The sequence below is a fragment of the Anser brachyrhynchus genome, assembly GCF_964034855.1.
Source record: "Anser brachyrhynchus genome assembly, chromosome: 3".
Taxonomy (NCBI): Eukaryota; Metazoa; Chordata; class Aves; order Anseriformes; family Anatidae; genus Anser; species Anser brachyrhynchus.
This window is the reverse complement of record NC_137696.1, coordinates 78,422,113-78,449,124: the sequence shown is the minus strand read 5'-3', so window position 1 is coordinate 78,449,124 and position 27,012 is coordinate 78,422,113. Positions and strand designations below refer to the sequence as shown.

The following is a 27,012-nucleotide window of genomic DNA, read 5'->3' as shown; positions in this document are numbered from 1 at the left end:
CTTTGCTAGTGCTGAGCCAAGGGGAATAATTACTTCACCTTCTGGCTATATTCTGCAGGGGGACGATGGCTAAAGCAGCTCACTGTTTAATCTTCATTTCTGCAACACCATGCTACAGATTAAGTGTATTTTCTACTGATTTGCGCTCTTAAAGACACTGTGTTTAACTGCTACAGCTAGAAAGGAGCCTTCTCAAAATGTAGCATCAATTCAATTTCTGTATGGTTTCCAGAAAGGCCTAGACTCCACATACATATGTAATTCTGCTGACTGATGAGCAATTTTAACCAATTTTATAAAAAGTTAAATTTTGTGCCGTATTCCTCAACCATGAAGCAGCTTTTTTGATATTTTAAATGCTTCAAAACCATCTGCACTATCTAAAAACATTACGTACGGCTGGTTATTCTAATTTCTCAGATATTTAAAGACCTCTCATTAAATGATTTTTGGCCATCTAAACTCACTGTTTTTACTCATACAATAAAAACAGATAATCAAGACCATCAAGGACTTCAGGAAGACCCAGACACACATTAAACTCTTCTTGACAACTACAGTTTAGCGCTGGCCCTAAAGGAACACAATTTGGAATACTGGCATGGCATCCCTAAAACTTAAGATGTTTTTCTTGTTTTCCATTTTACACATTGCCACCATCCAGTTTAAAAAATACGCTTGCTTTTAGACTTTTAGGTTACTTGCATATTTTGACAGATCATGGCATATAATGTCAATCCACCACTGAAGAGGGCAAACAAGCTTACTTGTCTTTTCAGGCTGTCTTCAGACAAGAGTAACTATCAGATACGGAGAGAGAGGAAGTTACTAACTGCTCTGCTTAATGTGACGAAAGCTAGCTACAGAAATGTGAAAATATTCTTCACATCAGAGAAGTAAAGTAACAACACTGAACATGAATTTACACATCTACAGTAGTCATAATTTTGCTGTACAACTGCACAACAGTCATGACTCGAGAAAGCTTCTCCATAGGATGAGTTGCCCAGAAATCTTATGCATCCTCCAAATTCTCATTCAGTTGGCACTTTACTATATAACATCACAGAAAAGTAGTAAAGATTGTAAAATTTGAAAGTAAGGAGCAGTAATAGTAAAGTACAGTGGAGTACAAGATTTGTGGAGTATGAGATTCGGGTTTGGCTACCTGGGTCTGTACGTTATCACGTACGTTAATTAAACTAATTCACCCCACCTAGCCTACATGCAGTACAGCACCAGTGTTTACAAGCACAGAACAATCAGGAGAAACTTCCCCATGCACTGTTAACTGTAAATTCTAGTTACAAAAATAGCAAATTTATAAGCCACATTATAAACCGAGATATGGATTAAATCCAAGGAAAAAAAGGGGGGGGATCTCTACCCTAATATTACACAGTTAGGTCTGAGATCAGTGTAATTAATGCATGTACTCTCATGCTGTATTTTTTCATGAGTTTTCAAAGCAAAGTAGTGTTCTAAAGTCAAAGATTCAAAGCACATTGCTTAAGTTTTGCAGGTTAACTTCTGAAAGCTGTATGACAAAGCAGCATTTCATACTTCAGGTTATCTATCAGACCCCAAAAGGCATTTCCTCCCCCTTTTCTTTTATTTTCCACAAAGGAACCACACCTTACCACCATTCTTTTCACTTATTAAACATCCTCCCTAAGAAAAGTTTCACTTTAAGTGCACTGTTTCCTCAACACTACCTCCCTTCATTTCTAGGTCATCGATTTATCTGGAAAAAGTTCAGGGGAAGAAAACCAAGAGGGACTACTTTCTTTCCATTATTCAGATGTGAAAAAGCACACTTTCTACTTAAATTAAGCCTTCTGTGCAGCCTAAAAGCAGGAGATCTCAGTAGGTATCGTGACTTAAGCTAAGAAGAAAGCACTGATGATTATTAAACAAAAAAAACTGTTACCCATTTTTGAAACACATCTCATAGACTGTGTAAAAACCGAGCAGCAGGGCTTATTAGACTTCCCTGGGTTAGTCAAATGGAAAAAGAATCCTGACAATTTTACCTATCTCTAGCCCTCTGCTCCAAATCCAGACAGCCTGCATACTTTACACAGGGTACTCAGGGGCAAAGAAGGTATTATATACAAGAAAATGGAGTGGCGTATCTCTGTATAGCTCTCTAAACTGCTTCGTTTTCCCCCACGGTATTTTTTTCCTGAAATACAGCTTTTCTTGTTAGTGAACCTTTTATTAATGTGTCTGTCACAAAAAGCCATGACTTTACTGGCAGAAAGTAACTTGAATGATTTCACACTGTAAAGCAAAAAACCCTCAACAACTAAAGACAATTATTTTCCAAAATGAAGTCTCCTTTTTAGAGATGGTCTGCTCAGACATTTAGATATACCTTGTGTGTCCTTCAGCATACCTCAGGAAATGGCATCCTTTGAAGGGGGGGGATGCTACGAAGAAAGCAGGAGGCATTTTAAAAAAAAGTTCTACATCACTGGCAAGTAAAATAGCATTTTCATGGGTGTTTTGGGTGTGTTAGAATCACAATACTGCACCCTTATCTGCGTGCATCGTTGGGTTAGTCATTTCTGCTGAAAGGGTAACAAGCCAGTAAACACTACAGAACTAACACTGAAGTCTGTGACAAGCCACTATCAGAAAAAGCAAAAACACACCACCTCCTCCCAAAAATCCCAGGGAAAGCCTTGGATTCATTCTGCCAGTCCAACCTGTCTGAATCCAGTCAGATTTATTAGCCCTAGCTCAGCACCAACACAGACTTGGGCAGATTTTGTGCAGAGCTCTGTGAACACATTTAACCCAGCTTTATCAGGTTGCATAATATGAACACCTTCACCATTTGGGGTATGTCACGCTCCCTTAACTCCAGAATAACTAGGTATTGACCATAATTCTAAGAAAAAAAGATGCACACCACGAAAGTGTTAATGACCAGCCCAGGAACGTAATGACTTTTTCAAAAATCCTCTTAACTAATACACACATTTTAAAAGCTCAGAGTTGTTTCATCTTTCTTCAGTTAAACAAATTTCTGCAAACATAAGGACAGATATTCCTGTTTTGGTAGAGATAAAGGGAAGAAGAAAGAAAGATGGCTTTGTGATTTAAAAACTGATGGCTTGTTCACTCATTCTCTTGTTAAATTCCTGAAGATTTTCTAAGTACATATTGCCTAATTTAAGTTTCAAGTGACCAGTTACGATGACAGATTTGTTCTGCTACCAATGCACGTGTATCTTGTATTAAGAACAGCATCAGTACTACCAGTTTCCTACAAAGAGGATAAACATGCATATCAAACCTGACCAGGTTATGCAAAACAAAAAAGATATTGATAATGTATGACAGTATCACTCCTTGGAAAAACAGTTCTAAACAGGAACGTGATAACCTAGAAAAACATGATTTCTGCCCCTAAAAAACAGAGGCCTGTTTTAAATGCAAGATTGAGAAAGAAATGAAAGAAAACACAGGCCTTATTCTGTCACTAAGGTGAGAAAAAAAGATCACAAATTAAAAGACTAAATATTGCATATTCTGAATGTTTATAGGATTTTTCTCCTTTAATAAGAACAGTTCAATATGGCCATTTAAATTTTGGTAAGCCCTACAGTATGAGTAAGCATTACATTCTTTTTCCATAATATTTGCAGTAAAATAATGACTTCATTATATTTTATAATACATAAAGAAGCCTTAAAAGTGGTCATGAGTTTTTACTGTTTATTTCCTCCACTCATGTATCTGAAATACCAAATCTAGTCTTCACCAGATATAAAGGACGCCTGTGAAAACTTCAGGGTATAGTTGCTTGTCTCTCCACATCTGATGAAAAGCAGCTGTGCTGAACCTAAAAACCTTCCTTCCTTTATCAGAACTATTATATGCTGAAGTTATAGACATTAATTCTTTGAACCATGCAAAAAATACAGCTCTCCCTCTAAAAACAGAGGAAATTTCATGTTTGATCCCGAGTCATCGCTAGGCCTAGTCTTAATGTTTCAAAGCAGAGAGCCTTTATTTTTCCACCACAAAAGGCAAGAAGAAAAAACCACCCACTTGAAAATCCTCTTTATCCACGATAAAAACAGCCATAACGCTATTATAGCAAGAACAGTAGTAACATTTTCCATCAGTTCTGACCAAAGAACATTAACAATTCTGACAAAGGAGCGGAGGACAGTATAGCTACATACCCTGCTTTATTGCTTCCCTACCACATTCAGGCATCCACAATGCTGATCAAAATTAGGACAGCACCGATGTACCCATCCCAAAGAAGTGGTCTGGTTATGAAATAGATATTATGGACGAAAATCAACTAACAACACCAGAGCAACCTGGTCTAGTGGGAGGTGTCCCTATCCATGGCATGGGGGTTGGAGCTGGGTGGTCTTTAAGGTCCCTTCCAGCCCAAACCATTCTGTGATTCTATGAACTGAAGTTTGAGGAACAAGCAAAACCACAGCACAAACAATAGGCAGAAAAGTGTATTTATATGCCTGATTTCATAGAAGATCAATACAAAACCAGAAACAGTGGGAGGAGGGATATAAAGGGTTTTATGAATACTTATCAGCTGTTACCAGCACAAGATTTTCCCTTGTCACAGCCCTTCCCCTATAAGGCATCTATAGGCAACTGAAAAGCTTTTCATGCTACCTGCTCAAGTACTTCCTTCTCCTCAGAGATATTTTTATCAAATTATACTTGTAATTAGTAGTTACATTTCTCCAAACAAGCAAAAATGATTTTTCCCCAAAGCGAGTTTAATACTAAAGTAACGAATGGTTTGGATCGGAAGGGACCTTAAGGATCAACTAGTTCCAACCCCATAAGTAGTACCATAATTCATTAAACTGAAATAACACTTCCTTTATTTGAGAACTGAAGAAAATTGTTTGAAGTTTGAGAGGAAAAAAAAGCCTGCAGATGTATCATTACTTCCAAGGCAGTTATCGCAAATGCTACTTTCTTTTCTTTTTTGTGGTCATTCATTCTTGTTTCACAAAGAGCTTTAAAATTATTACATCTCAAACGAAAGCCTATAAAAACATACTGAAAGATACACCATGCTTAAAAAGAATTTTCTTGGTTTCACAAGCTTTTCTTGTTTCTCTTTTATGAAGAGCTGAGAAATTAAAATTAGCATTTGAAAGTATTCAAAAGATTGTTTAAACTTCACATTTAGGTGTCAGATTCCACAGGTGCGATTTCTCATTAAATACAGTGAAACCTTCCTGAAATCAACCATGCCAGGCAGCCTCTGTTCTTAACCAAAAATTCTTTTTGCCTAGAACTGAAGAAACAATCAGCTAAAAGATAGAGCCTCAGATGAGTACAGAAAGAACACATTACAGACCTGTTCTCTTACCTTACATATTGAGGGTATGCATTAGAGGTTCTATAATTTCTGCTTAAGTAAAAAAAAAAACCTGAACTCATACCATTTCTTTGTGTAGTCATCTGTTCTGCCGCTAACATAATTCACTCACACGTTAGATGTCTTGCAGTTTTAATTGTAACAAACATTAATAAAAAGAGCACATGTAGTGCACTCCTGGAAACATGAATATCAGGACTAAGTCGCGGGGCTTCATTTCCCAATAAAGCTAATTATTTTCAATATAGAAAACAAAATTATGCTGACACAACATTTTGTTTCTCTCAAACTAAACTGCTTACAAGACTAATACTATTAAAGCAGAACACAGTTTTCTTGCAAAATTATTAAAAACACAGTTTAAATTGATTTGTAACAATGTAAGCTTTAGGGAAACATCTCCCTTTACAAGGATTCTGGCTCCTGGTGGACCAGAACTCCATTATTTACTGTTAATTCACAAGAGTGGATGTATTGTCAGTCAGTTTGCTGACTAATGATCTATACAAAACAATCCCTCCAGCAGTCCAACTAAGTATTTTGAATTGAACCAGATAAAATGCAAATTTGTATCCAGTAAATTTTGTATATTTACTGCATCCCTCTAAATCTTACCAGTCAAATATCAAATAAAGATAATCTCTCAATTTATAATTCTAATTAAGTCAATTAGAGACCAGAGTTTCTAATAAACACTCAGCCTTCAAAATTATTACAGGAGTAATAATTCATTACCATTAAAGGCAGCACTGCTTAACAACAAAAAAGAAATAGAAAACCCACATATTCATTAAATAAGCACACTAAACCCAAACTCATGTGACATTTCATGTCTAAAGCAAATATATGCCTCAAGTCTTCTTGCATTCAGAGCTTCTCCTGTTCTGTTTAATTTTCCTTATAAACACATGGGAAGAGTTTAATTTTAACTGTTTTGTATCTTAACAGAGTTAAACATCTTCACACTTATAGCTTCCATAAGATAAAACTACCAGTACAACAACTCAGGAGATCAGGAAACCACATTTTCATATGTTACCACCCTTTCCAGCTAGCAGTTTCTGAAATATTTACATAGCTTTTCAACTTATATGCCACTAAGAACTATGACAAGTACAAATAGACAGGGAAAACAAAAAAAGGTTATGTTTTGCATTACAATGCCCTCTGTTCAATGGAAGAACATTTTAACATTCTGTTCTGAATTATATCGCTGATTTTTCCAAGTCAATTCTGATCTATGCAAGATCGTTGCAAAAGCAACAGTAATACCAGGAATAAAAAATTAAATTTGGCGTGGGTGGAGGGAGTAAAGTTATTAATCTACTAGGCAAATTTTGAAAGTCTGTGTGTATTGTCTACCAGTGACAATCCTTAAACATAAACTAGAGGAGACGACCTTTTTTTCTTTTAGAGTCTAAGATAGTTCATGGTGAACACCACTTACACCCCAGGTGTCTACCATATAGAGACTACTAGTTGCACAGAAGTACAATAAACAGTGTTATGTTTTATTGCTGTTTTTGTTTTGTTAAAACAGAGTCATGACCCAACTCAAGGAAACTGAATATCTCAAGCTACATTTGGATTATCACATTACTGATTTATTTTTTTTAGTTTAAAAAAAAAAAAAGAGCTCTTTTCCATGACATTACTTAAACTGGTATCGTGACGAAAATTATTAGCATGCTAGTCCTAAATATAATTAATATTTGATGCAGTGTATTACCATTCTGTAATCCCATCCACAGTTGTTTATGATCCTTTTTTTGCATCTCATTGATGACTTGACTTTTGTGCTTTAAAGCATCTGCTTCTTTTATGCAAGCCATAAAATGAGCTTCAATCACATCCTTAGAATGGCAGTGTAGAAGATCCTTTTCTGGAAAATTCTACAAAGAGAAAGATCAAGAGAAATAAATATATCATGGACCTTAGAAGATGAGGAATAAAAGATTATTTAAACCTGGTTTATATTTATACAACAGAAGCACACTGGGATCTTCTGCTTATTAAAGATAACATCCATTCTCTCATGGATGAAAAGAAATGTTGTGCAGTGAAAAATGTTCTAAAAAAATTAAAGTTGAACAATTTTCTATAAAACCAGAAGTTACTCTAAATCACTCAACCTCAACTCGATAAATACGTTTAAATACATCAGTGGGTATATTTAGGCCCTTACCTCCCAAATTCAGGAAATGAAGAGTTTTTAACATGCTTTCAAGTGCACATTCTACTCTCTAGCAATTCCTATCAACTCTCATTGAAAGTTTAACGCACATTTTTATGTAGGTCTTTGAAAAATATTTCCTCCAATTATCATCATGCACATACAAGAATTACAGCATATATGCCATTTACAAACATTTTTCCTCAAAGATGCTGGAAATCCTTGTCAACTCCAGTTTTACCCAACACATATGTCTATTGCTACATCATGTGATGTGACTCCATATCCATTTTATTTAATTACAATTGGTGCACTACAGGCAACATTGCAGATGTTGAATTAGCATTCCTGAGGCAACTTTTTTCTCAGTAAATGCTAACTACCTTTCCTAATTCATTTATTAGGAAACTATAGTACTAAATCTTGTTCAGGTACAAAACAGATCCCTTTGGATATTAACTAATATCATGGTGTTGATATACTGTAGAGTTGTTCTTTCCCTGATTTTTCTTTTATTGACAGTATCAATTGCCATCCTATAATACAGGCATTCAGTATCACAAATTCGCCGTCTTTAGTTTTCAAGTGTCTAAAAACCCATCTTGTTTTATCCCTTCCTTATTCATCCCCTTTTCATAGCTGCTTATGACTGTGCCAAACAGCACAAACCCCCAGAACCAAATCAGAGTGGCATCATTAGTACTCCCCTTTGTAACATGGGCTTGCCACATACTTTTATACTTTATTTCTCATCTGTTATTGCACAAGAGGACCTTTTCTCTTAACCCAGTACAAATTGGCTATTTAGAAAAGTTTTTCTGAGGCCTATCAAAACCTTTTTAAAAATACATATAATGGGGTATTTTTCAAAGGCTTTTACAACACAGTTAACAAGTCGCAATAGGAGCAATATATTGCTGGAGAAACCCATACCTTCCCTCCTCCACAAAAATCAGGAAAAAAAAGAAAGACTGCTTCAGACTATGGGAACTCAAAATATCTAAAAACTACTAACAGCTGGCAATATGAAAGAGTTGGGAATGGCCTTACTTGAAGGGAATTCTGAAGGACCAGAACAATAGCTGCCCCTTCATTAGGTTATTGAATAGAGTTAGGAATTAAATAATGGAATTTCATAATCACAAGATAATCACATAATCATAAGATTGGAAGGGATCTCTGGAGGCCATCTGGTCCAACCCCCTGCTCAAGCAGGGACACCCAGAGCTGCTTGCCCAAGACCAGTTCTGTAGCTCTCCACAACCTCTCTGGGCAACCTGTTCCAGTGCTCAGTCACCCTCACAACAAAGAATTGTTTCCTGATGTTCAGAGAGAACCCCTTGTGTTCCAGTTTGTGCCCGTTGCCTGTTGCACAGGGCACCATTGCCAAGAACATGGCTCCATCCTCCTTGCATCGTCCCATCAGGTATTTACAAGCATTGATAAGATTACCTCCCCACCCAAGTCTTCTCTTCTCTAGGCTGAACATTTCATACAGTGGCTTCTCTTTATGATAGCAAACCCAGACTCTGGAATCAAAAGGATGAATTATCTTGCAAAAACAGGAATGTAATGGGAAAAGAAGACTGCCAATACCTTTTTCCTTGAAAGTATACACAGGCTGCTGCCTGACTTGCAGAAGGGGTGCTATTGTTACCTAGGACTAATGGACACAGTTGACTAGAAATCTAAGGATGTAGATAAAGCTCGTTTCTTATATGAGGATGACACATAAAGCCATTAAAGAGGACAGAAAAGAAAGAAAAGCTCTTTCCAGAGCAGAGCTCACTCCCTTTCTCTCCTACAAAGCTGAGTATTTAAGCATATTGGGTTCCAAGATGAATGGAACACATTACTGGGATTGTTAGTTGCCAGCTGACATCTGTAAAAGCCTGTAAAATACTTTTAGAAGTTTAACTAACTTGCTCAAATAAAGTAAATGCTGGTAACAAATCCAGAGAAAAAAAAATAACAGTCAGAAATAGTACACTTTAAGATCAAACAAGTTCTTTATGTGGTAAAATTTAAAGCAAGACACTGGCATCCCTCAAAAAAAGATAAAACAATGAATGTACCTAAAGCCAAGTAATACAGGAACCTAGAAGCTGACTTTCAGTTTAAAAATTAAAGTTTAGCCAACTTTGAGAAAACAACAAATATAAGAACTATTTTGTTACACGTCTCTAAGTGTTGAACTGCAGGTTTGTTTTTATTTTTGTTTTTTTGTTTTATTTTTTAAATATACGAGTTTTTCTATCAACATGCTGACTTTCCTCCAACAAATTTCAAATGACAGAGAATGTCACTCCTTGGGAGTGTGTTCCAGAGAACACACACAGTGTGGTCTGCAGAATAGCAAGGAGATACCTGAAACTTATCACAACTAGCTAAGCTAGAGGAAAGTAGTACAAAGGTATAGGATCATTCGTTTTCCCTGCTTCTAAAGGATAACCCACTAGAAGACTAGAAAACATTCTTATGATTTCAGTGCTGTCTCTTTCCTGTAGAGGAAAAATACTGGCACATTTCTATTCAGTTTTATGAGTAGAAGCTGAAAAAACTGAGCGTAGAAACTCCAACTCAGAAAACACTGCTACATCTATTTAGGGACAGCAAACTATTTCACCCACATGAGACTACCAACAAAAAATATGGCATCCCCACTGATACGAATTAGGACACAGAGGAAAAAAAATGTATTTAAATATATAACACATGCTCTTTTTTTTTTTTTGTTTGTTTTTGAATTCTACTTGCCTATTTGGGAAATAGAAGTGAAATGTAAACAACTTGACTCAGCTCCCTGAAGAAAGAGACAACTGTAAGCAAGCTGGTAGCCACCCCTGGCTATGCAAGGATGAGATCTGCAAAAAGTTTTAACAGATCCCATAGGCAGCTTTAATTCAAGTATTCTCATTACTGATGTCCTACTCCCTCCATGTTCAGTATCTTTAAGAGAAAAGTTATTAAGGGTTGACTGGGATTTTCTTAGAAAGCTGAAGTGGTTTTGCTTCACGTATCAGTAGACATTTACAGCATAAATTTAGTCATAAAGAAGAAAGTATCATCTGTACAGACAGGAGCACTATGTAACTTCTCACATAAAACTGTTCCAAAAACATAGCAGGTAATTTCAACAGTCTGGTTTCATAACTCCATTCCACCCAAACTTATGTATCAGTTCTAGTTCACGAAACACCTGTTTATACTGTGACAGTAAGCATTAGGGTAATTTTACAGAAAATTACACCAATAATATGGTATTAAAGACCATAAGAAACATATCCAGCAGCAGGGGAAGCATCCATGTGTTTGTGTTTAGTTACCCCTCAGTAGCCTTTTCTTTTCTAAAAGAAAAACAACGTATACTTCTGGCTTTCACAATGTCTCCCAGCAGCTCCACAATTTATTTATGTAATACATGGAAAAGCACTTACTTCCTTTTCACTCCATCTGACCCTACTGTGAACTAAGAAAACCAAGAAAGGAAGACAGCTGATGTTGTACAAAACCAGATGGGAGTCTCTTGTCCTCTACATCAGGTCACGCATGGAGAAGCAGGGGTCAGCAGGTAAGGGTTTCAGCAGAGGAAAAATCTTAGCCTTTCACCTGGCATATCTGATTTCCCTCCTCCTATAGCACTAGCATCTCCAGAGAAGTTCATCACCTCCTGCCAAGTGCCCAAAATCTGGAGAGCTGGCTAGCCTGCTGAGAACAGGAACAGTGCTAAGCATGCTGCAGGGTTCCATGAGATGAACTTAACAGGAAGGGATAAAGTTTCCCTCTTTCCCACAAAGCCACACCTCAGTAACAAAAGCAACTTCCCAGACTACGTCTTCTCACGATTCTCACGGACCTTAGCACTCTGCTCAAGTTCATTCATCTATGACTATTTAAGGCAACTACATTTCAACTTCATACTAGAGATATAAATGAATGCTGTTTTGCACAAATGAATGTTTTATTGCATACCAGAAGTAGATATGAATAAATTGCTTCCTAAGTACAAACAATAATTGCGTTCTTTATTTGGACTGCATATCATACCCATGAGGAAAATCATAGGTTTCTGTCAACTTTCAAAACTCTGCTGAACAAAAAAGTTTGTCATCTTTTCTTGTCATGTCTTTAACTTTAAACAAATAAAACTGATAGGAAGGCAAAAAGTTAAAAAACACTCTTTACTGATGTTCTTGAGCTATCTGTTGTTGACTGTATACTTTTGTAAAAGGAAGGAGAAAGCCATGACAGCAAAAATTAAAGCCTAGAAAAATCTAATACTATTTAATAAAGTTAAATAAAATATATGTCTCTTTGAAGAGTAACTAAACACAAATGAAAAGAATAATCCAGGTAGCAATCCCACACCTAAACTATTTAAACTGTAAGAATTTATAACACATGAAAATGTCTTTAACATTTTGACATACTTTGATACATTTCAATTTTGTTTTCGTTTTAAGCATTAAGGTGGGTTAATTTAAATAAACTTTCAAATTACATCAAAAACAGGAAGAGAGATTAAGCAGGTGCTTAATGCAAGGTGTTATATATTTTTAAAAACTAAATTACATCAGCTTTTAAAATAACACTTCCTTAGCAGTACACTATTTCTGTTGATCTTTAACGTACACCTTTGAGACAAACTTAAATTAGCTGATGTCTTGGCAAACAGCAATATAGGGACATTTAAGGTCAGTTTACATTACTACATGAAACTGAAAATCACTGTGGTGGTGCAATTTATTTCTCAAGACGGCTCTGCTTTGGTACGGCAACATTTTCTTGTCGCAGTTTATCTTCCAGAGCTCCCAGAACGTGCAACAATCAAATCACAATCTGTGAAACTAGCCACCCTGCAGTTTCTTCAAAACAGTTTGAAAGTTTCTTCATCTCACCTCTTTGGCACGTATCAGAAGTCTAGCAATTATAATGGTTCCAAAAACATCCCCGTCTTCAGATTCATTAACTCACTCATTTTTAAGTTTCAACACATAAAAGCACATATTATAAGAACACATACTTCCAAAAAGAATCAGACTACTCCTGTTTGCAAGATTTTTCCTGAAACGCCTTCAATAGAGGAACAGTTTGAACAAGAACATTCAGCATAACTGCTTCCCAGTATGCTTTTCATTTCATCTCAAATCTCACACAGTGAAGCTTGTTAACCTAGTGTTTTCTTTTGGATCAGTTTTCCTATTGCATTTTCTCTATAGTACAACAAAAAGAATAACGTTTCACAGTTAGATACCGTGATTTCTGCTTGTGGTTTTGACTTCAAAACATACCTGACATCACCTTCTCAATGCATGTCAGAGAAAGAATACCGCACCAGATCTAACCCTGCACAAGTACTCTTCTGAGCAAAGATCAGTAGTGCTATTAAGTCATACCTAATGGTTTTACAATGTGTAATCAAAGCAATGTCACACGACCAAAAATTTCACTCAGTTCTCTAAAGGGGACACACATGAAGTACAACTTCAAAGAATGATAGCACTCACTGACTTCAAGGATTTCTGCAGTATCTCACATCTACGCTAATGTGCCTAAAGGGATGAGCACTTCTCAATCTCCTGAATCTTGAGTCAACTTGAGATGATTGAATTAAAAACGTTATGGCAAGTTCTTCCCTTTTATCAACTCAACCGTACCGACAATCTCATAACTTATCTTGAAAAACTATTTTGGATTCTCAGATCATAATAGAATCATTTTCAAAAGAAGGTAATTTGAAGGCATATACAGTCTCAGGGAAAATAGGTGGAGATTTACAAAAAATTAGATGATTCCTAAAGAATGCACACTCTCCTCTTCAAAAAGTCCTACCATCTTCCTCCTTGTAAAATAAGAATAATTATGAAACTTTTTCCTAGTTTTCAATTCTCATGTAATCTTATGCTCAATTAATCTTAAACTAAGGTGTATTTCAATTTTACCTTGAAATGCACTGTGATGTTCCAAGGAAGGGCTGTATTTGATGCATGGAGATCAAAGAGCAAACCAATCGGGTAATGCCTAGAAAATGAAAAGGTATTAAATTAAATGCACAGCTTTTATATTTATTCTACATATAACAGTTTGCTTGCCTGCTTTTACATAACTTAATTAACTGTTTTCCTCCTAGACTTAACATGTACTATTATTCAGAAAAATTATACAGGCAGGTATAACTGACTTACAGTTTACAGCAGAATCAAGCCTGGAATTCACAAAGTATCTAAACCAGTGATCTCTAAGCTGTGCCCACAAAACACTGCTAGCTTTGCAACAGCATAACCAGCCTACAGTTGCTCTGCAGAATCCTTCAAAACAGTATTTTCAATCATAATGCTCAACAAGAGCAGGACTAGTTGGTCTGACAGAGAAGCTGACATGTTCAGACGCTGTAAAGACATGAGAAGTTTATACCATACTGACTTTTAACATTTCTACCCTCTCCCACCTGCCTGATGTCATCACAGAGGATAAGCATTAGAATTTTAAAATGACATGTGTAGAAGGGCTAAAAAGTGGGTTGATCAAGATGATCTCTTCACCTTCACTAACCTATCAAATTACGGAGATGAAAAACATTAATTACAGTTTGTTTGGTTTTATTTTTTCCTATTTCAGTGGTGTTCTGAACTAAAGGACAAATACAAAGAAGCTGCTCCCTCCAAATGTAAATTTTTATCTTCTAATGAATTTCAAGGGGACAGAGTCTCCAGCAATGTAAGTCACGTATATTACATACACAAAGCTTCCAAAGGCATCTTAAAAAGCTCCATTATCTTTCAAAAAGTCTTAAACTGAAAAAGCCTTTAGTTTTTTGATCCTACAAAGAGATAAGCACACACTTAGCTATAAACTCAGTAGGTCCACTGAATTAAATAGGACTGAACATGGAACGCAGAGCCAGGCAAGAATATAAGATTCAAAAATCCATAAAAACAGTAACAGAGAGGGTATTGCTCTGAAAGCACCTGTGTTGAGCTGATTTCCTGAGTCGCTAAACCCTCACACAAACAGTGCTTTAATACCCTCTACTGGTGAGATCAAAAACTACGACAAAGACACTTAACAGCAAAATTAAAAAAAAAAAAATAACGGCATGATTCTCGTACTTATTCATTCAGAACTTTTTAAGAGAATAGGAGAGTATATCAAAAAAGGATCTATAACTGTCTTCCCCTTACAATGGGCAAAAGAATACAAACAATGCGTATCCACATTTATCCAGACTCAGTGCTAGCGCTCAAGGACATTTTACTACTAACTGTCAATCCTGTCTTAAGTTCTTCCGCAGGGTTTCAGCTAGAGTGGTTTTCCAGGTGAACTACTTAATGAAAGTCAGATTTTCTTTGACAATTAGATTTACATGAAAAATAACTTTCAATTTACACAACAAAATAGCTACAAAAAAGACACCAAACCGTTTTTGGCCTACATTTGTATCTTCCACCCAGCACAGATTACAAAATAAAGTTAATGTACTCAAGCTTTCCTCACTAAAATGCTTGTGTTTTGCACAGCTGATATGCTTTTTATTTTGAATGAGGCAAGTGCTAAATTCTCTTTGCGCCACAGCTGAACACATGAGATTCATGATGACAGTAGACCAGGAGAGAAATCACTTTCTATTCGGAAGTGTAGCCTTCCATTAAGCGTAAGGTTCACAGCACGAGTAAAGCAGTCCTGACAGGTAAGACTTCCCCTGGTACAGAACTCCAGTTCATGCTGGCATTTAATCTGAAGCCAAGAGAAGCCTTAAGTAATGCCTTACAGTACATAATGCTGTATTTCACTTACTTTTGATATATAGTTACAAGCATTTTTTTAAGAGTCTGGAAACAATAGCACTCCATATAATACCAAAACTATTTTTTTTAATATATATCCTTCATCATAAAATGTTTTCTTAACCAGAAGAGAGGATTAAGGGAAGCACAAAGAGGAAAATTGGGAATAGAAGAGGAAATGTCTATTTGTAGATATGATGAAAAAGAGTAACATTCCCTCACCCTGTTCTTAAGAGCACATCTACCTTGTGCCAAGGGCCAGTATTCCCTCATTACGTCTTGCTTCCAGTGGTACTGCTTCAATGCTGTTTCTGAACTTGTATTTGAAAAATATTCACTATAATTAAAGAAACATGCAAGTGCTTTCTAGAACCTACAGTAACCAAGAAAATTTAAAAATAATAATCCACAAACCCAGGCCTTTAAAGACTTGCCTCTGCCAAAGAAAACCGAAAATAAACAGGACAGCAGCTAAAGGAAACATCCAGCCCACAAAGGTAATATTAGAAAAACAAACAACCCAACCAACTAAACTGTTGAAATCAAACTGGTGTTAACTGAAGTGGAAGCCAGGCAGACTGTCTGTAACTTTCTCAGAGGTAAAATGGAGGAAATAACAAAGAGAAAACGTCTAAGAGACCACAAGTCTTGTTTAAAGAAAAGAATTGATGGAATAATGATTGGTTCTGCAAAGTATTCAATCTATAAATGTATAACAGCACTGACTTCCAGCCACTGTCAATTTATTACTGCTTTTGTTATTACACAGAAGGTGGTTTCAAGGTGTGAGAGGTGCCCTGGAAAACACAGCTTCAAGAACATAAAAACCTTCTGAAAGCGATAGATGGGTAGTAAGGACAATGAATGACTACTCCTCTAAAAACTTCCTTCTGGACCCAGGACAATATTTACAGGAATACAGAGTATGACAGCATGAGTTGGCAGGTTGTTTTCATACCAGAATAATTTTTCGTGGTAATTCAGTAAGATTTGCATCACACGAACTGATAAAATCCAGGACAAAACCAAAAACCAGATATCCTATGCTCCAGAACTGGGGTATTATATGTATCAAGAGCCCCCCATCTTGTGTTTGGGTATTTCTGTGAACTAACGTGTATGTCATTGAGGGAAACAATGCCTGCATAGAAAAATAAATATTCTCACCGTGTTCTTTAGCACTCAGTAAGAAACACACACTTCTATGCAAACTCTACCGTTTTCAAACAACATTCCAGCTATTCCTTATCAAACGTTGCTTTGGCCTTTTGTCTTCAGGCAATTCCTGACCAGGCAGGGTCAAACACCCGTTCAGTTGGTGCTAGAGAGACACCCATGCAACTGCCAGGCCTAGAGCACAATTCACAGAAAGGGTGACAGACACTCTGCTGAAGTCATGCGCAAGTGCTCAAGGATGGTAATACAGCACAGGATGCCCTCCCCCAGCACCCACTGAAGAAACTACCTCTATCAGAGGCCTCCACTCAGGCTGAGCTCCTGGGGAAACATGCAGCTCCCCAGGTCTCAAGCTGCCAGGAGTGCTTGGGACCTCTCCTGAGGGCTGGGGCAAGCAAAGGTGATGTCCCTGCCCACAGGAAGCATGTGTTGATGGAGGAGCTGTCACCCATCTGAGCTGCAAGAAGAGGCCAGTGGACTGGGAAGATGAAAGATTGATGGCATCTTCACCAAGGCCTTGCAGAGGTAAGAGCCTGTACTCCCATCTGCACAGAAGATGAGTCATTGGAGTGGTGAATGGAGACTAACAACGTTGGGAAAATCAGAGGCCTGATTTTCCTCTTGCAAGAAAATCCAGGCTCCTTCTCCACCTGCTGTTGCAGACAAGGGGCTGGAAGCTCCGAAGGAAGGATCAGAGTGACCTGAACATCACATCCACAATGAAAGGAAGCAGTGATAGTGTTTAGAGACTCCCTCCAACAGTGGATGGAGCCCCACCTCCATCTGCCAACCTCACTTGCTGTCTGGGGAGGCTTATCTGAAACTTTTTGACAAGCAGAGTCTAGCTCTTTCCCATCTTGGGAGACCTCCATCAGCACACACGAACCCATCTTCCCCTACCCCTAACAACTTCGGTGCAAGGTCCCAGGCACCCCCTGCAACTCCGGGACTGGAGAGCAGCACCCTCTTCCAGTAGTTTGTTCTGAGTGCTTCAGAGAATGAAGTTGAAACTGTTTCAGACTTATTCCAGACTCGCTGCAAAACAGAAGAGCTGCAGCTAGAAAGACATGCGCTATATCCCAGCTAGGTATGAAACAGCACAGATTTCAAGAAGTATGACCATATGGTGTAAACCAAGCAATTGAAATAAGAAACGCTACAATCAAGTTCTGTTGGATTCTGAATGCAGAAATTAAAGAAATCAAGCGTTAATGACCTGCTATTTTTTCTCTACAAACTACTAACTCAATCTAATTCTCCATTCTGATATTTCTGTCTTCCATGGAATAAACTTCAGCTACTCATGGGATTACCACATTCTAAAAGAACGGTTTGCAGATAAAATTTTCCTGAGGAAAGCAACTCTACAGGAATCAGTGGAGCTGCTCCTGGCAGCATATGCTTATTTTTAAATGATCACAGCATAGGAGATAATAATGATATTATTTTCACTTCAACATTCCTTTAGTTTACTAACTCTACCTAATTCTAAATTTACCAATTATATTCTTATTCTATAATTATATTCCATAACTGCAATTATTATTATTTTTTAATTAAATTATCCTGGTACCTGAAAACATGAAAACACAGAGCTAATTTTGGCTGAAATAAAAAGCCTCTCTTTCCTGTTGCAGACAGCTTCAGTGAAAATTTTTAAGGTTACCTGTCATTACCTACCTAAGGTTATGAACATGCCGGGACCAACTTGGTACCTTGCTGTTAGACAGTAACCATCACAACTCAAGATTACTTATGGAACCCAAAGAAACCAATTATTGTTAAATTCCAGACATTTTACAAAGATGTCTAAAGCTGGTTTTACCAGCCAGTTATGAAAATGTGAAAAAAGCTAGTTTTTATGCTTTTCTGAAAGAAACAACAAAACAACACTTTTTCAAGGTTTACAGTAGTTTAGTTTCAAAGAAACAAAAGACTAGCAGGAAATTCCTGCACCACCAAGTCTAAACGCACTAACGATGTAATAACGCTTGCTAATCACAAGATAACTCACACTAAATTCATGTAGAAATTAAAAAAAAATAAATCAGTTTTAATCTTTTCTACCCAATTTCAAGAAGCTAGAACAGTCACTGTTAGTTCTCTTTCCTATTATGATACAGGAAATGAAAAGAGATTCAAAATACTAAGTACTTGCTGGAGAACTGACAGTGTGTGTACAGAGCCCAGCCAACACTGCAGCTCTCAGAATGTTTTCTTCAGAACTTGTAGCAGAAATAGGAAAAAAAAATCTGACGCACAGTAGTTATAAAAACTAATTACATTAAACAACAGCAGTCTGGTTTTCTAGCTCTTCAGAAAGGGACATATTTCTTATAGACAACACAACAGAACAAAAATAGAATTAACAGCAATTATTTCAATAAAGCTAAACAGACAAGAGCCTATGCATCAGCATGATTTTTATCTGTTTTAAAGCACAAGCACTCGTCACACCAGTGAAAAGTGAAGCTTACACATTTTATCTGTAAGCAGAAAATCCTATTTGTATTCAGACTCCAGAAATAATACTTTTGTGTTAGCATGTGTCTTAAGAATGCAGAATAAGCTAAACAAAGATTTCTTTGGTGATTCTACAGCAAGAAATAGTAAAGCCAAAAATGCAGCTGTTTCATGTTACGGTAACAACCAGAACAAAATCCAAAATCAACAGGTGCAGCACCCCCTCTGTCTTTATATATACAGTTAAGTACAAGCAGAATAATTAAAAGTATGTTTGGGGGAAAAAATGAAGAATGTTTAATGTTGAACAACGTTTTTCCTACCTTTCTCCTCCTTTGCCTTCTTTGAAACCCATTGAAGTGGTTAGCTCAGGGAAAGTGCTGACACTGTGCTAAACTTGATACCTCTTTACAAAATAAATTGAGTAAAGGTACAAAGTTAAACTCACCACTTCAGTGGTGTACCTTCATATTCAAACCATATTTCATTAATTTCTTCTTGTCTCATAACTTTCTGAAAATGTTTCTTCACTTTGTCTGTTACCAGTGTCAAGTAGCTTATTCTTGGCAAAAGCAACTGAAAGAAAAAAAACACAGATGCTTTAAGTATACATAAAATTTACTAAATTAGTAAGTCTGTAACAAGTACTCATTTTCATAACCAAAATTCAGTCAGCATTTTTCCCTTTTCAAAAAGTTTCTGTTGTTCGTATTACCACCATTATATTGCTTTTACTTTCTTTCAAAAGAATCTAATTCAGCAAATTAATAGAACACAGCCTTCAGTTTTAAAAGGTGAACAACCTTTATAAATACAGTGAAGTCATTTACACACACACGAGAATTGTTCAGTACCTCAAAGACCTGAGTGACAATAATCTTACACTTTATTAAGTTAATTCTACAGGTCTACAGCGATAGTTCCTGAAGCAACATAATCCAGGCAACTGTGATCAAAACCAAGTATTTTTGGTAATAAATCTATGTTATTTCTGGGATATATTTGCAGTTAAATTAATACTGATATATTCTGATAAGACAGACCCATTTGGACTGCTACAAAACCAGGTTTTCAGCATGCTGCGGATGGCACAGCCATACAGGAATGGATAAATCCATTATTAAAACATTAGTGATTGCAATAGTATTTGAAATAAGCCTTCAAACTGCATAGCCAACTTCCTTTGTAAAATATTTAAATCCAGTCTGAAGCGTGGAAGAACAACTTAGTTTCTATTTCAACATAATCAGAGATCACAAACAGTAATTAAACAGCATTTCATTGAATCTAACAGAACGCTGCCAACATTCCCGATGTGCCTACTTGAAGCACAAAACCCAAGTTAATTGGATTAAAAGGGACCACTTGTTTTTCAGAGATGCTGAGCATTTTTTGCCAAGGTGTGGATGCCCCATCCCTGGAGGTGTTCAAGGCCAGGCTGGATGGGGCCTTGGCCAACCTGATCTAGTGGGTGGTGTCCCTGCCTATGGCAGGGGGGTTGGAGTTAAATGATCTTTAAGGTCCCTTCCAACCCAAGACATTCCGTAATTCTATGATTTGCAGCACCTTCTGAACTCTCGGTGCCCCTACCAAAGGGGTATACTGATAGTGTTTAGATCAGTACTTAAATACTTTCAACATTATCTCAACAGTGCATTTTTGTCCATCTTTTTAAATCACATGCCTAATTTATGTCAACTGAAAGTAATACAGCTAGCAATTTTTAGTGCCAATCATCATGAGATTTCATAGTGTTCTCAAACTACAAATATCCCTTTGCAGCTTAAGTCTTCAGAACGGTATTCTTTTGGGGGCTTTTTTGGTCTTCCCACCTCTTCTACTTTAGTCTTCCCCTTCCGTAGAAGACGATAGAACTGGATTCTTTCACATTTTTCTAGCTTTAATTATCCTAGAGATTTAAAAGCATATTAGATCAGTTAAAAAAACTTTAAAACCATAAATTTAAAGACATCTTCATTTTGTTACCCCTTTTAATATCCCTTTGCCACTAATTGTGGCAGTTTTTACCAGTATGGACTTGGTAAAAGACATCAGTGGACACAAAACATTTTTCTTCAAAATCCTGTAATCTTTAAAGGCATTTACTGAGTATTTCCAGAGGAAAGATACTAAAAATATTTAGGAAAAAAAACTTCATATATGTAACAACACGCTGGGCTTCAGTCAATCTCTCCAACAGCCAAATCACGCTAAATCCTTTACGGAGGCCTCTATATAGAAACTGGAATTCTGCATAACTGTTTACTTCCTAGATTATTGTAAGCTTTTCCAACACTTTAGCCACATGACGGCAGCCTTCCTTTCAGGCAAAGTCATGTTCACCAGAATGACATCTCTTCCACAAATTCTTTCGCTGCTCCCCCATGGACTCCTAAGCCAGTCCATGAAGGTCAACAAGCCCACACCCCTTCACCCTTTGATTATGCTACAGCAATATTTCTGGATGCTGGGCATGAATGGCCATGGTTCAGTGATAAGGTAAATCTCAGTATAGGGCTGTAAAACCTAATGCATTAAAAACAACACGTGATCTCATGACAAGAGATGTTAACTCAAATTAAGCTCGCTCCACTAGGTCAGATTTGCTTAATTGCTTTTTTAGCATATGTGTGACAAATAACCTTGCATGAGCAGACTTCCTGCTAAAGGCTAGAATAAAGCTATGAAAACCAAACACATCCAACTCACATCACATTGCAAGCAATGTAACAACTGCAATTTGAGTGTGAGACTGATACATCACTACATAATACGCTAAAAGACAGGATGCTCAGAGCAAGTTAAGTGACCTTATAGTACTGTATAGTACTGCATAAGTACAGTACTGCATAGACAAATATGCAGACAAGGTAGCATCAAAATAAAGTTTCTAATGAATAGACTGTAGGTTTAGCATAGAGAATCAACAGACAGCAACATAAATAGCACACAATAGAAAACATCTAATAGGAAAATGCATGATAACACATAGGGAATTAAACAGAAGAGAATCCTTGTTCTGATTCGAGTCGTCTAGCAATCGACCCTGCCACGCTGCCTGCTGATCAGTAGCAGACTGGTATAACACTTGCCACTCACTGTGCTGTATAACGCATATGAATGGAAAACCCTGCTTCCAGTTGAGCTTTGTGGCTCAGAGGGTCTAAAAATGTCTTGTCCTATAGAAGGGATCGACTTTTAAGAAGCCTGAAGGGAATTCTAAAGTAGTGGGTAAATTCCTTAAGCGTGCGTAAGGATTCCCAAAATGTTAAGTGAGGCTCGGTGCCTTACTCTCCTCGCAAGTCTTCTCCTACTTGGTATAAAAACAAAAAGCTGGTGTGAACTCCTTTGAAGTACAGTACATGGTGTGAATCTGAGCTGATGTTCATGACCTGTCAGGATCAGGCTGAGGATTGTAACAGTAATGAAGACTGAATAAAAAGATCACTCCGTGCCAACAATTAAAATGTAGCATTTGAGAACATGAAAAAACCTAAAATTCATACTCGTATCTTAATTCAAAAGTCAGTGGCCCTGACCAACAGAATTATTTAGTGCCTTTTAAAATAAACGATAAATTACTAGATCTTGATTACAACCAAGACACAACAACAATCAGTTGCTTTTGATTATGATTTCTAACCTTATTTTGGAAAGGAGTTGTGAAAAACATGCATGTAATTTATATACACCCAGCTTAACTCCAAATAAAAACGCAAAACTGTTGAGGGGAAAAAAAGCAATCTGAAATAATAAGATGAGAACTCATCATCTTAAGAAAAGAAAAATCTTCAAAAACGTGACAAGACAAAATGAAACCCACTAGTTTACTACATGCTATCTCCCCAGTTGTACAAGCTGCAACACCTTCCTTTTGCACACTAGGTATTGCTACAGCATTTAATCATAATAACAGGAATATTGTCCACAGAAGTTAAATAACATGCAAGGAATTCTAATGCCTAAGTAAATGCTTGGAAAATATTCTTCATGTAAAAACAGTACCTCCCCAACTATCTTCCTGGGTTTTGCTGCAGAAGGAAACACTTTTTTACATGCAAAACACTGTAAAATCACAACTCCAATTTAACAGGAACTGGACTGGTTTGATCACCAATGCATGCAGGATAAAAGAAACAAAGCATGCTAGCCCAGAATGGCTTCATATTGCTGTTACAGACTTCTTAATAAAACAATTCTTTTGCCACTGGAAAGAGTAAAGAGTGACCCAGCAGAGGCTGTCCCTGGGGCAGAGTACCCTTACTGCCTTCTGTGGTAATTTCGTTCCTTACACCTGATCAATTTCAGCCAATGAGTACTTTATTTCTTGCACACTTAAAGAACTCCCTGCAGATACCTATCTGGCAGGAACAGCAGTGTTTGACTTGAGCTGCTTAGTCTTGATGTCATTACTTTCCAAAATGGATCGTTTTAAATGAGCTCTGCTATCCCTACGCAATGCCATACTGTGTTGTAAGCACGTCTCATTCCTGTGCTGTTCTAATGTATCTAGCAGCCAAGGGTCTCCTACCACACCACTCAAACTGAAATCGATCACGCAGATTCTAGTTTATTTTTCTAACCTCTCTCCCTATGCCTTCCCTTGCTTTCACAAAGCAAGTTTCTCAGAACAGAAGTTTTCTTCCTCTTAACTTCATGATGCCAGAATTTCCTCCCTGTTCATGGAAAGCAATCCGGAACACAGCGGTTTTATCTACTTCAATAAATACTGATAAGATGAGATGTATGAAGTAGAACGACTGGTGTCAAGGGCTGGGAACGTTCACTACATATGCTTTTTGTTTGTTTTCCATTTCAATTCAGCTCCAGTTTGATTCCATACACTGACCACCCATTAGCAGCTGGAACACATTGATCGCAGGCCCAAAGTACATCTTCTGCTTCAGCAGCACGGGAAAAAGACTCAGCTTGTGCGCTCCAAGACAGATGCGTGATACAAACCTTGGCAGAGTAAGTGGAAATAACAAAGGCTTGCTTACAAACACACTCCAGATCCAAACTAGAACATTAATGCAGATGCACACTGAAACTACAAGAACTCAATCCAGATATAAAACCTTGATTGCTATTCAACCTTTTACTATTATTCATCTTTGGTCCCTTCAAGCAGCAAAACTTCAACTATCAGCTCCAACATGACCTGCAAGAGGGAAAATCTAACATTTAAGAATTCTGACCTATGAATAACCAGGTTTTGCAAAAAGAGAGAATTAAGCCCTGAGATTTTCTGTGCACACTTTAAGAGGAGCAAGTAAAAGAAACACTACCATCTTAAATCTATCTTCTAGGCTTCGAAAGTTGGCCTCACTGTGAAGATAACATGGCTTCAGGGTTTTCATGCTGATGTTAAACAGATTAAGATTGCATGTCTCTGAACTCAGGCTTGTGTTTTTTATGTAACTCTTACACACTATGCACATATGTATTTTAAAATATATATATTTTATAGAAGTTAGATCAGAGACTTCTAGCCAGTTCAGAAGCATTGGGCAATAGGTCAAGCACACAACATAAAAGTACTTCCGCTTCACCAGTGGTGAATTTAAGGCATAGAGAGCTGAACACTATCATCACTGAACGAAAAGCATTAATGCTTTATTAAGTTACTAAAAACCACACAAAGCACACAGGGAAATCAGAAACCAAAGATGCTATTAATTCAACACTATTCTATCCAGTAATATCTTCCAAAAAGCATAAAATATGACAAGATTCAAGGATTTCAGAATCACTTAAATTCTTAGCATAAGTTTCTTCCTCTCACATACTTGGTACTTTTTAAACTTAAGTTTCTCTGAAACAGCCAATACTGTCTACTAACCAAATGTCTGTAAAGTGCAGAAAGGATGAAAACTGCATAGCATGCTATAAATCAACATCCACGTGATTACAGAAAGCATTTCAATTTACAGCTCAAATCCACCCATCACCCTTGTCTGCATCATCAGCTTACCAAGCGCTGTATTGGTAAGACATCTGAGCTGCCTCTCCTACTACATTTCTCATAGCTGCTAGCATTTACAGAGAAGAAAATGAGTAGAAGTCATCCACAAGCAGAGGAAATTCATAAAGAACACTGGCTGCAGTATTTATGCTACTTGCCTCGACAATTTTATAGTGTAGACAGGCAACATACAAGCTCTATCCCTTCTTCTGAAGGATCTCTAAGAAGATACAAACTCACCATGAGTGTACACACAGCCTTTGCTTTTTGCTTATTTGTTGACTTTTTCGTAAATGTTTTTAAGCCTTAGTTATCTGTTGTAACGTAAACTCACTGGTGAAACAAACTTAAAATTTTGAACCTGCTCTGAAGAGAGGTGACTCACACAGCGTGGCAATAAGGTACATCCAAAAGGTACCAGGAATAAGAAAATAAAAATCCACAAATCTAGCAGCACGCATGATGAGATTAAACAAAACAAACACACGTATGGGATCAGAGCATCCACGCTGCCGTTGTTATACTCACATAGTAAGGCTCAGCTTCCCTTTCGGTTATCTCATCCTGATACAGCGTGAAGCAGGTTGGTATTCGGCCAAACCACACATCTCGAAGCACGTCTTTGTCATCTGTCATTCTTCCAAGGAGTAGTGAAGCACATGTAGATCGAGTTCGTTTCTTCGGCTGGAACTGTAACCCCATCCCCCCCCCAAAAGAAACCGGTCAGCACTGCTGCAAGCAAAACACACCTCGTTATAGGTTCTCCTGTAAGTATGAGCTCTCGTGTCACTACGTTATGTGCGTGTTCGCGTAGAAAACCACAGAATACAAACAGTTGGAGGGGACCCCCGAGGATCACCGCGTCCAACCCCCGTTTCCCCACAGGGCCACCCCAAGACCAGCCCAGGAGCGAACACCCATCTCCCACACCTGCCCCGCGCCGTGCCCTGACGGGGAGGCCCTCTCCCTCCGCCGCCCCATAGCCACAGCGGGGGGCCGAGCAGCCCCACGCCCGGCGGGGCACGGAGCCGCCTCAGGGCGGCCATCCCCCCCCAGGAGGCCCCGCCCGGGCCCCGCGGCCGTTAGGAGCGGCGCGGCCGTTACCTGCGGGCCGCCCCGCGCCGGAGCTGCGGCGCCAGGCAGGAACCCAGGCGCGGCCCCGCCCACCCGCGCATGCGCCGCCCGCCCGCGCGGCTCCGGCGCGGCGCCGCTTCCGCCCGGCTTTGGGCGGCCCCCACGCTCCGGGCCGGAACCCGGCGCGGCCGCTGAAGCTGAGGGGGGAGGCGGGCGGCGGGCGGGCCGGGGAGTGCTGCGCTGCCTCATGGCCGGCAGGTGTCAGGCAGCGGCTGCTGCTGTTGGAGGCGTTCCGCGGAAATAAGGCGCTTTGGTTCCCCGTGTCTTATTTTTTCTCCTCAAGGACTGGTGTTTTTATGAGCGTATTTCATTCTGATTCATATTTTTTATTGATAAAAAATAACATTCTGAACATGAGCCCGTAGTGGTTTCACTCGGGTGGGCAGCCAAGTTACACCTTAGCTGCTCTCTCACTCACCTTCCTCAAAGGAATAAGGGGGAGAAAATACGATGGAAAGTGCTCAAGGGTTGAGATAAGGATAGGGAGATCATTTAACAATTATTGTCATGGGCAAAACATTCAGAATAGGGAGATAATACAATTTATTGCCTATTACTAACAGGCTAGAGAAGTGAGAAACAAAGCAAAGAAACAAACCACCTTCCCCATATCCACCCTCTTGCACCACCTCCCCCTGAGTAGTGCAGGGGAACAGGGGAATGGGGGCTGCGGTCAGTCCCTGAGGTTTCGTCTCTGCCACTCCTTCACAGTCACTCCCTGCCCCTGCTCCACGTGGGGTCCCTCCAACGCGATGCCGTCCTTCCCAAACTGAGCCTGCAGGGGCTGGCCACAGGCCACAGCTCTTCAAGAACTGCTCCCACATGGCTCCGTACCACGGGGTCCATCCCCCAGGAGCAAACTGCTCCAGCACGGGTCCCCCACGGGCGGCAGCTCCCCCCAGACCCCCTGCTCCTGCGTGGGCTCCTCTCC

General features: G+C 38.4%; 1 protein-coding gene across 6 annotated transcripts in view; it reads right to left on the bottom strand.

The window, feature by feature from the left end:
• The window catches only part of ATG5 (autophagy related 5), a 78,342-nt gene extending 52,146 nt beyond the window's left edge, over positions 1-26,196 (bottom strand). For 2 of the 6 annotated variants that reach the window (XR_013949221.1, XM_080586993.1), the window contains exons 1-5: positions 26,052-26,196; positions 25,476-25,637; positions 19,431-19,558; positions 13,502-13,580; positions 7,116-7,278 (exon numbers count right to left, since the gene is read on the bottom strand). Coding sequence is in view for 5 of the 6 variants with exons in the window: in XM_080586993.1 (XP_080443119.1) it covers positions 7,116-7,278; positions 13,502-13,580; positions 19,431-19,558; positions 25,476-25,583 (478 nt within the window). In the remaining variant the exon portion in view is untranslated. Of the gene's footprint in view, positions 1-7,115; positions 7,279-13,501; positions 13,581-19,430; positions 19,559-20,712; positions 20,886-25,475; positions 25,638-25,877; positions 25,997-26,051 lie in introns of those variants that run through there. The other 4 variants (XM_080586992.1, XM_080586994.1, XM_080586995.1 and 1 more) reach the window with 4 other exon arrangements.
• Positions 26,197-27,012: the final 816 nt, after the last annotated feature.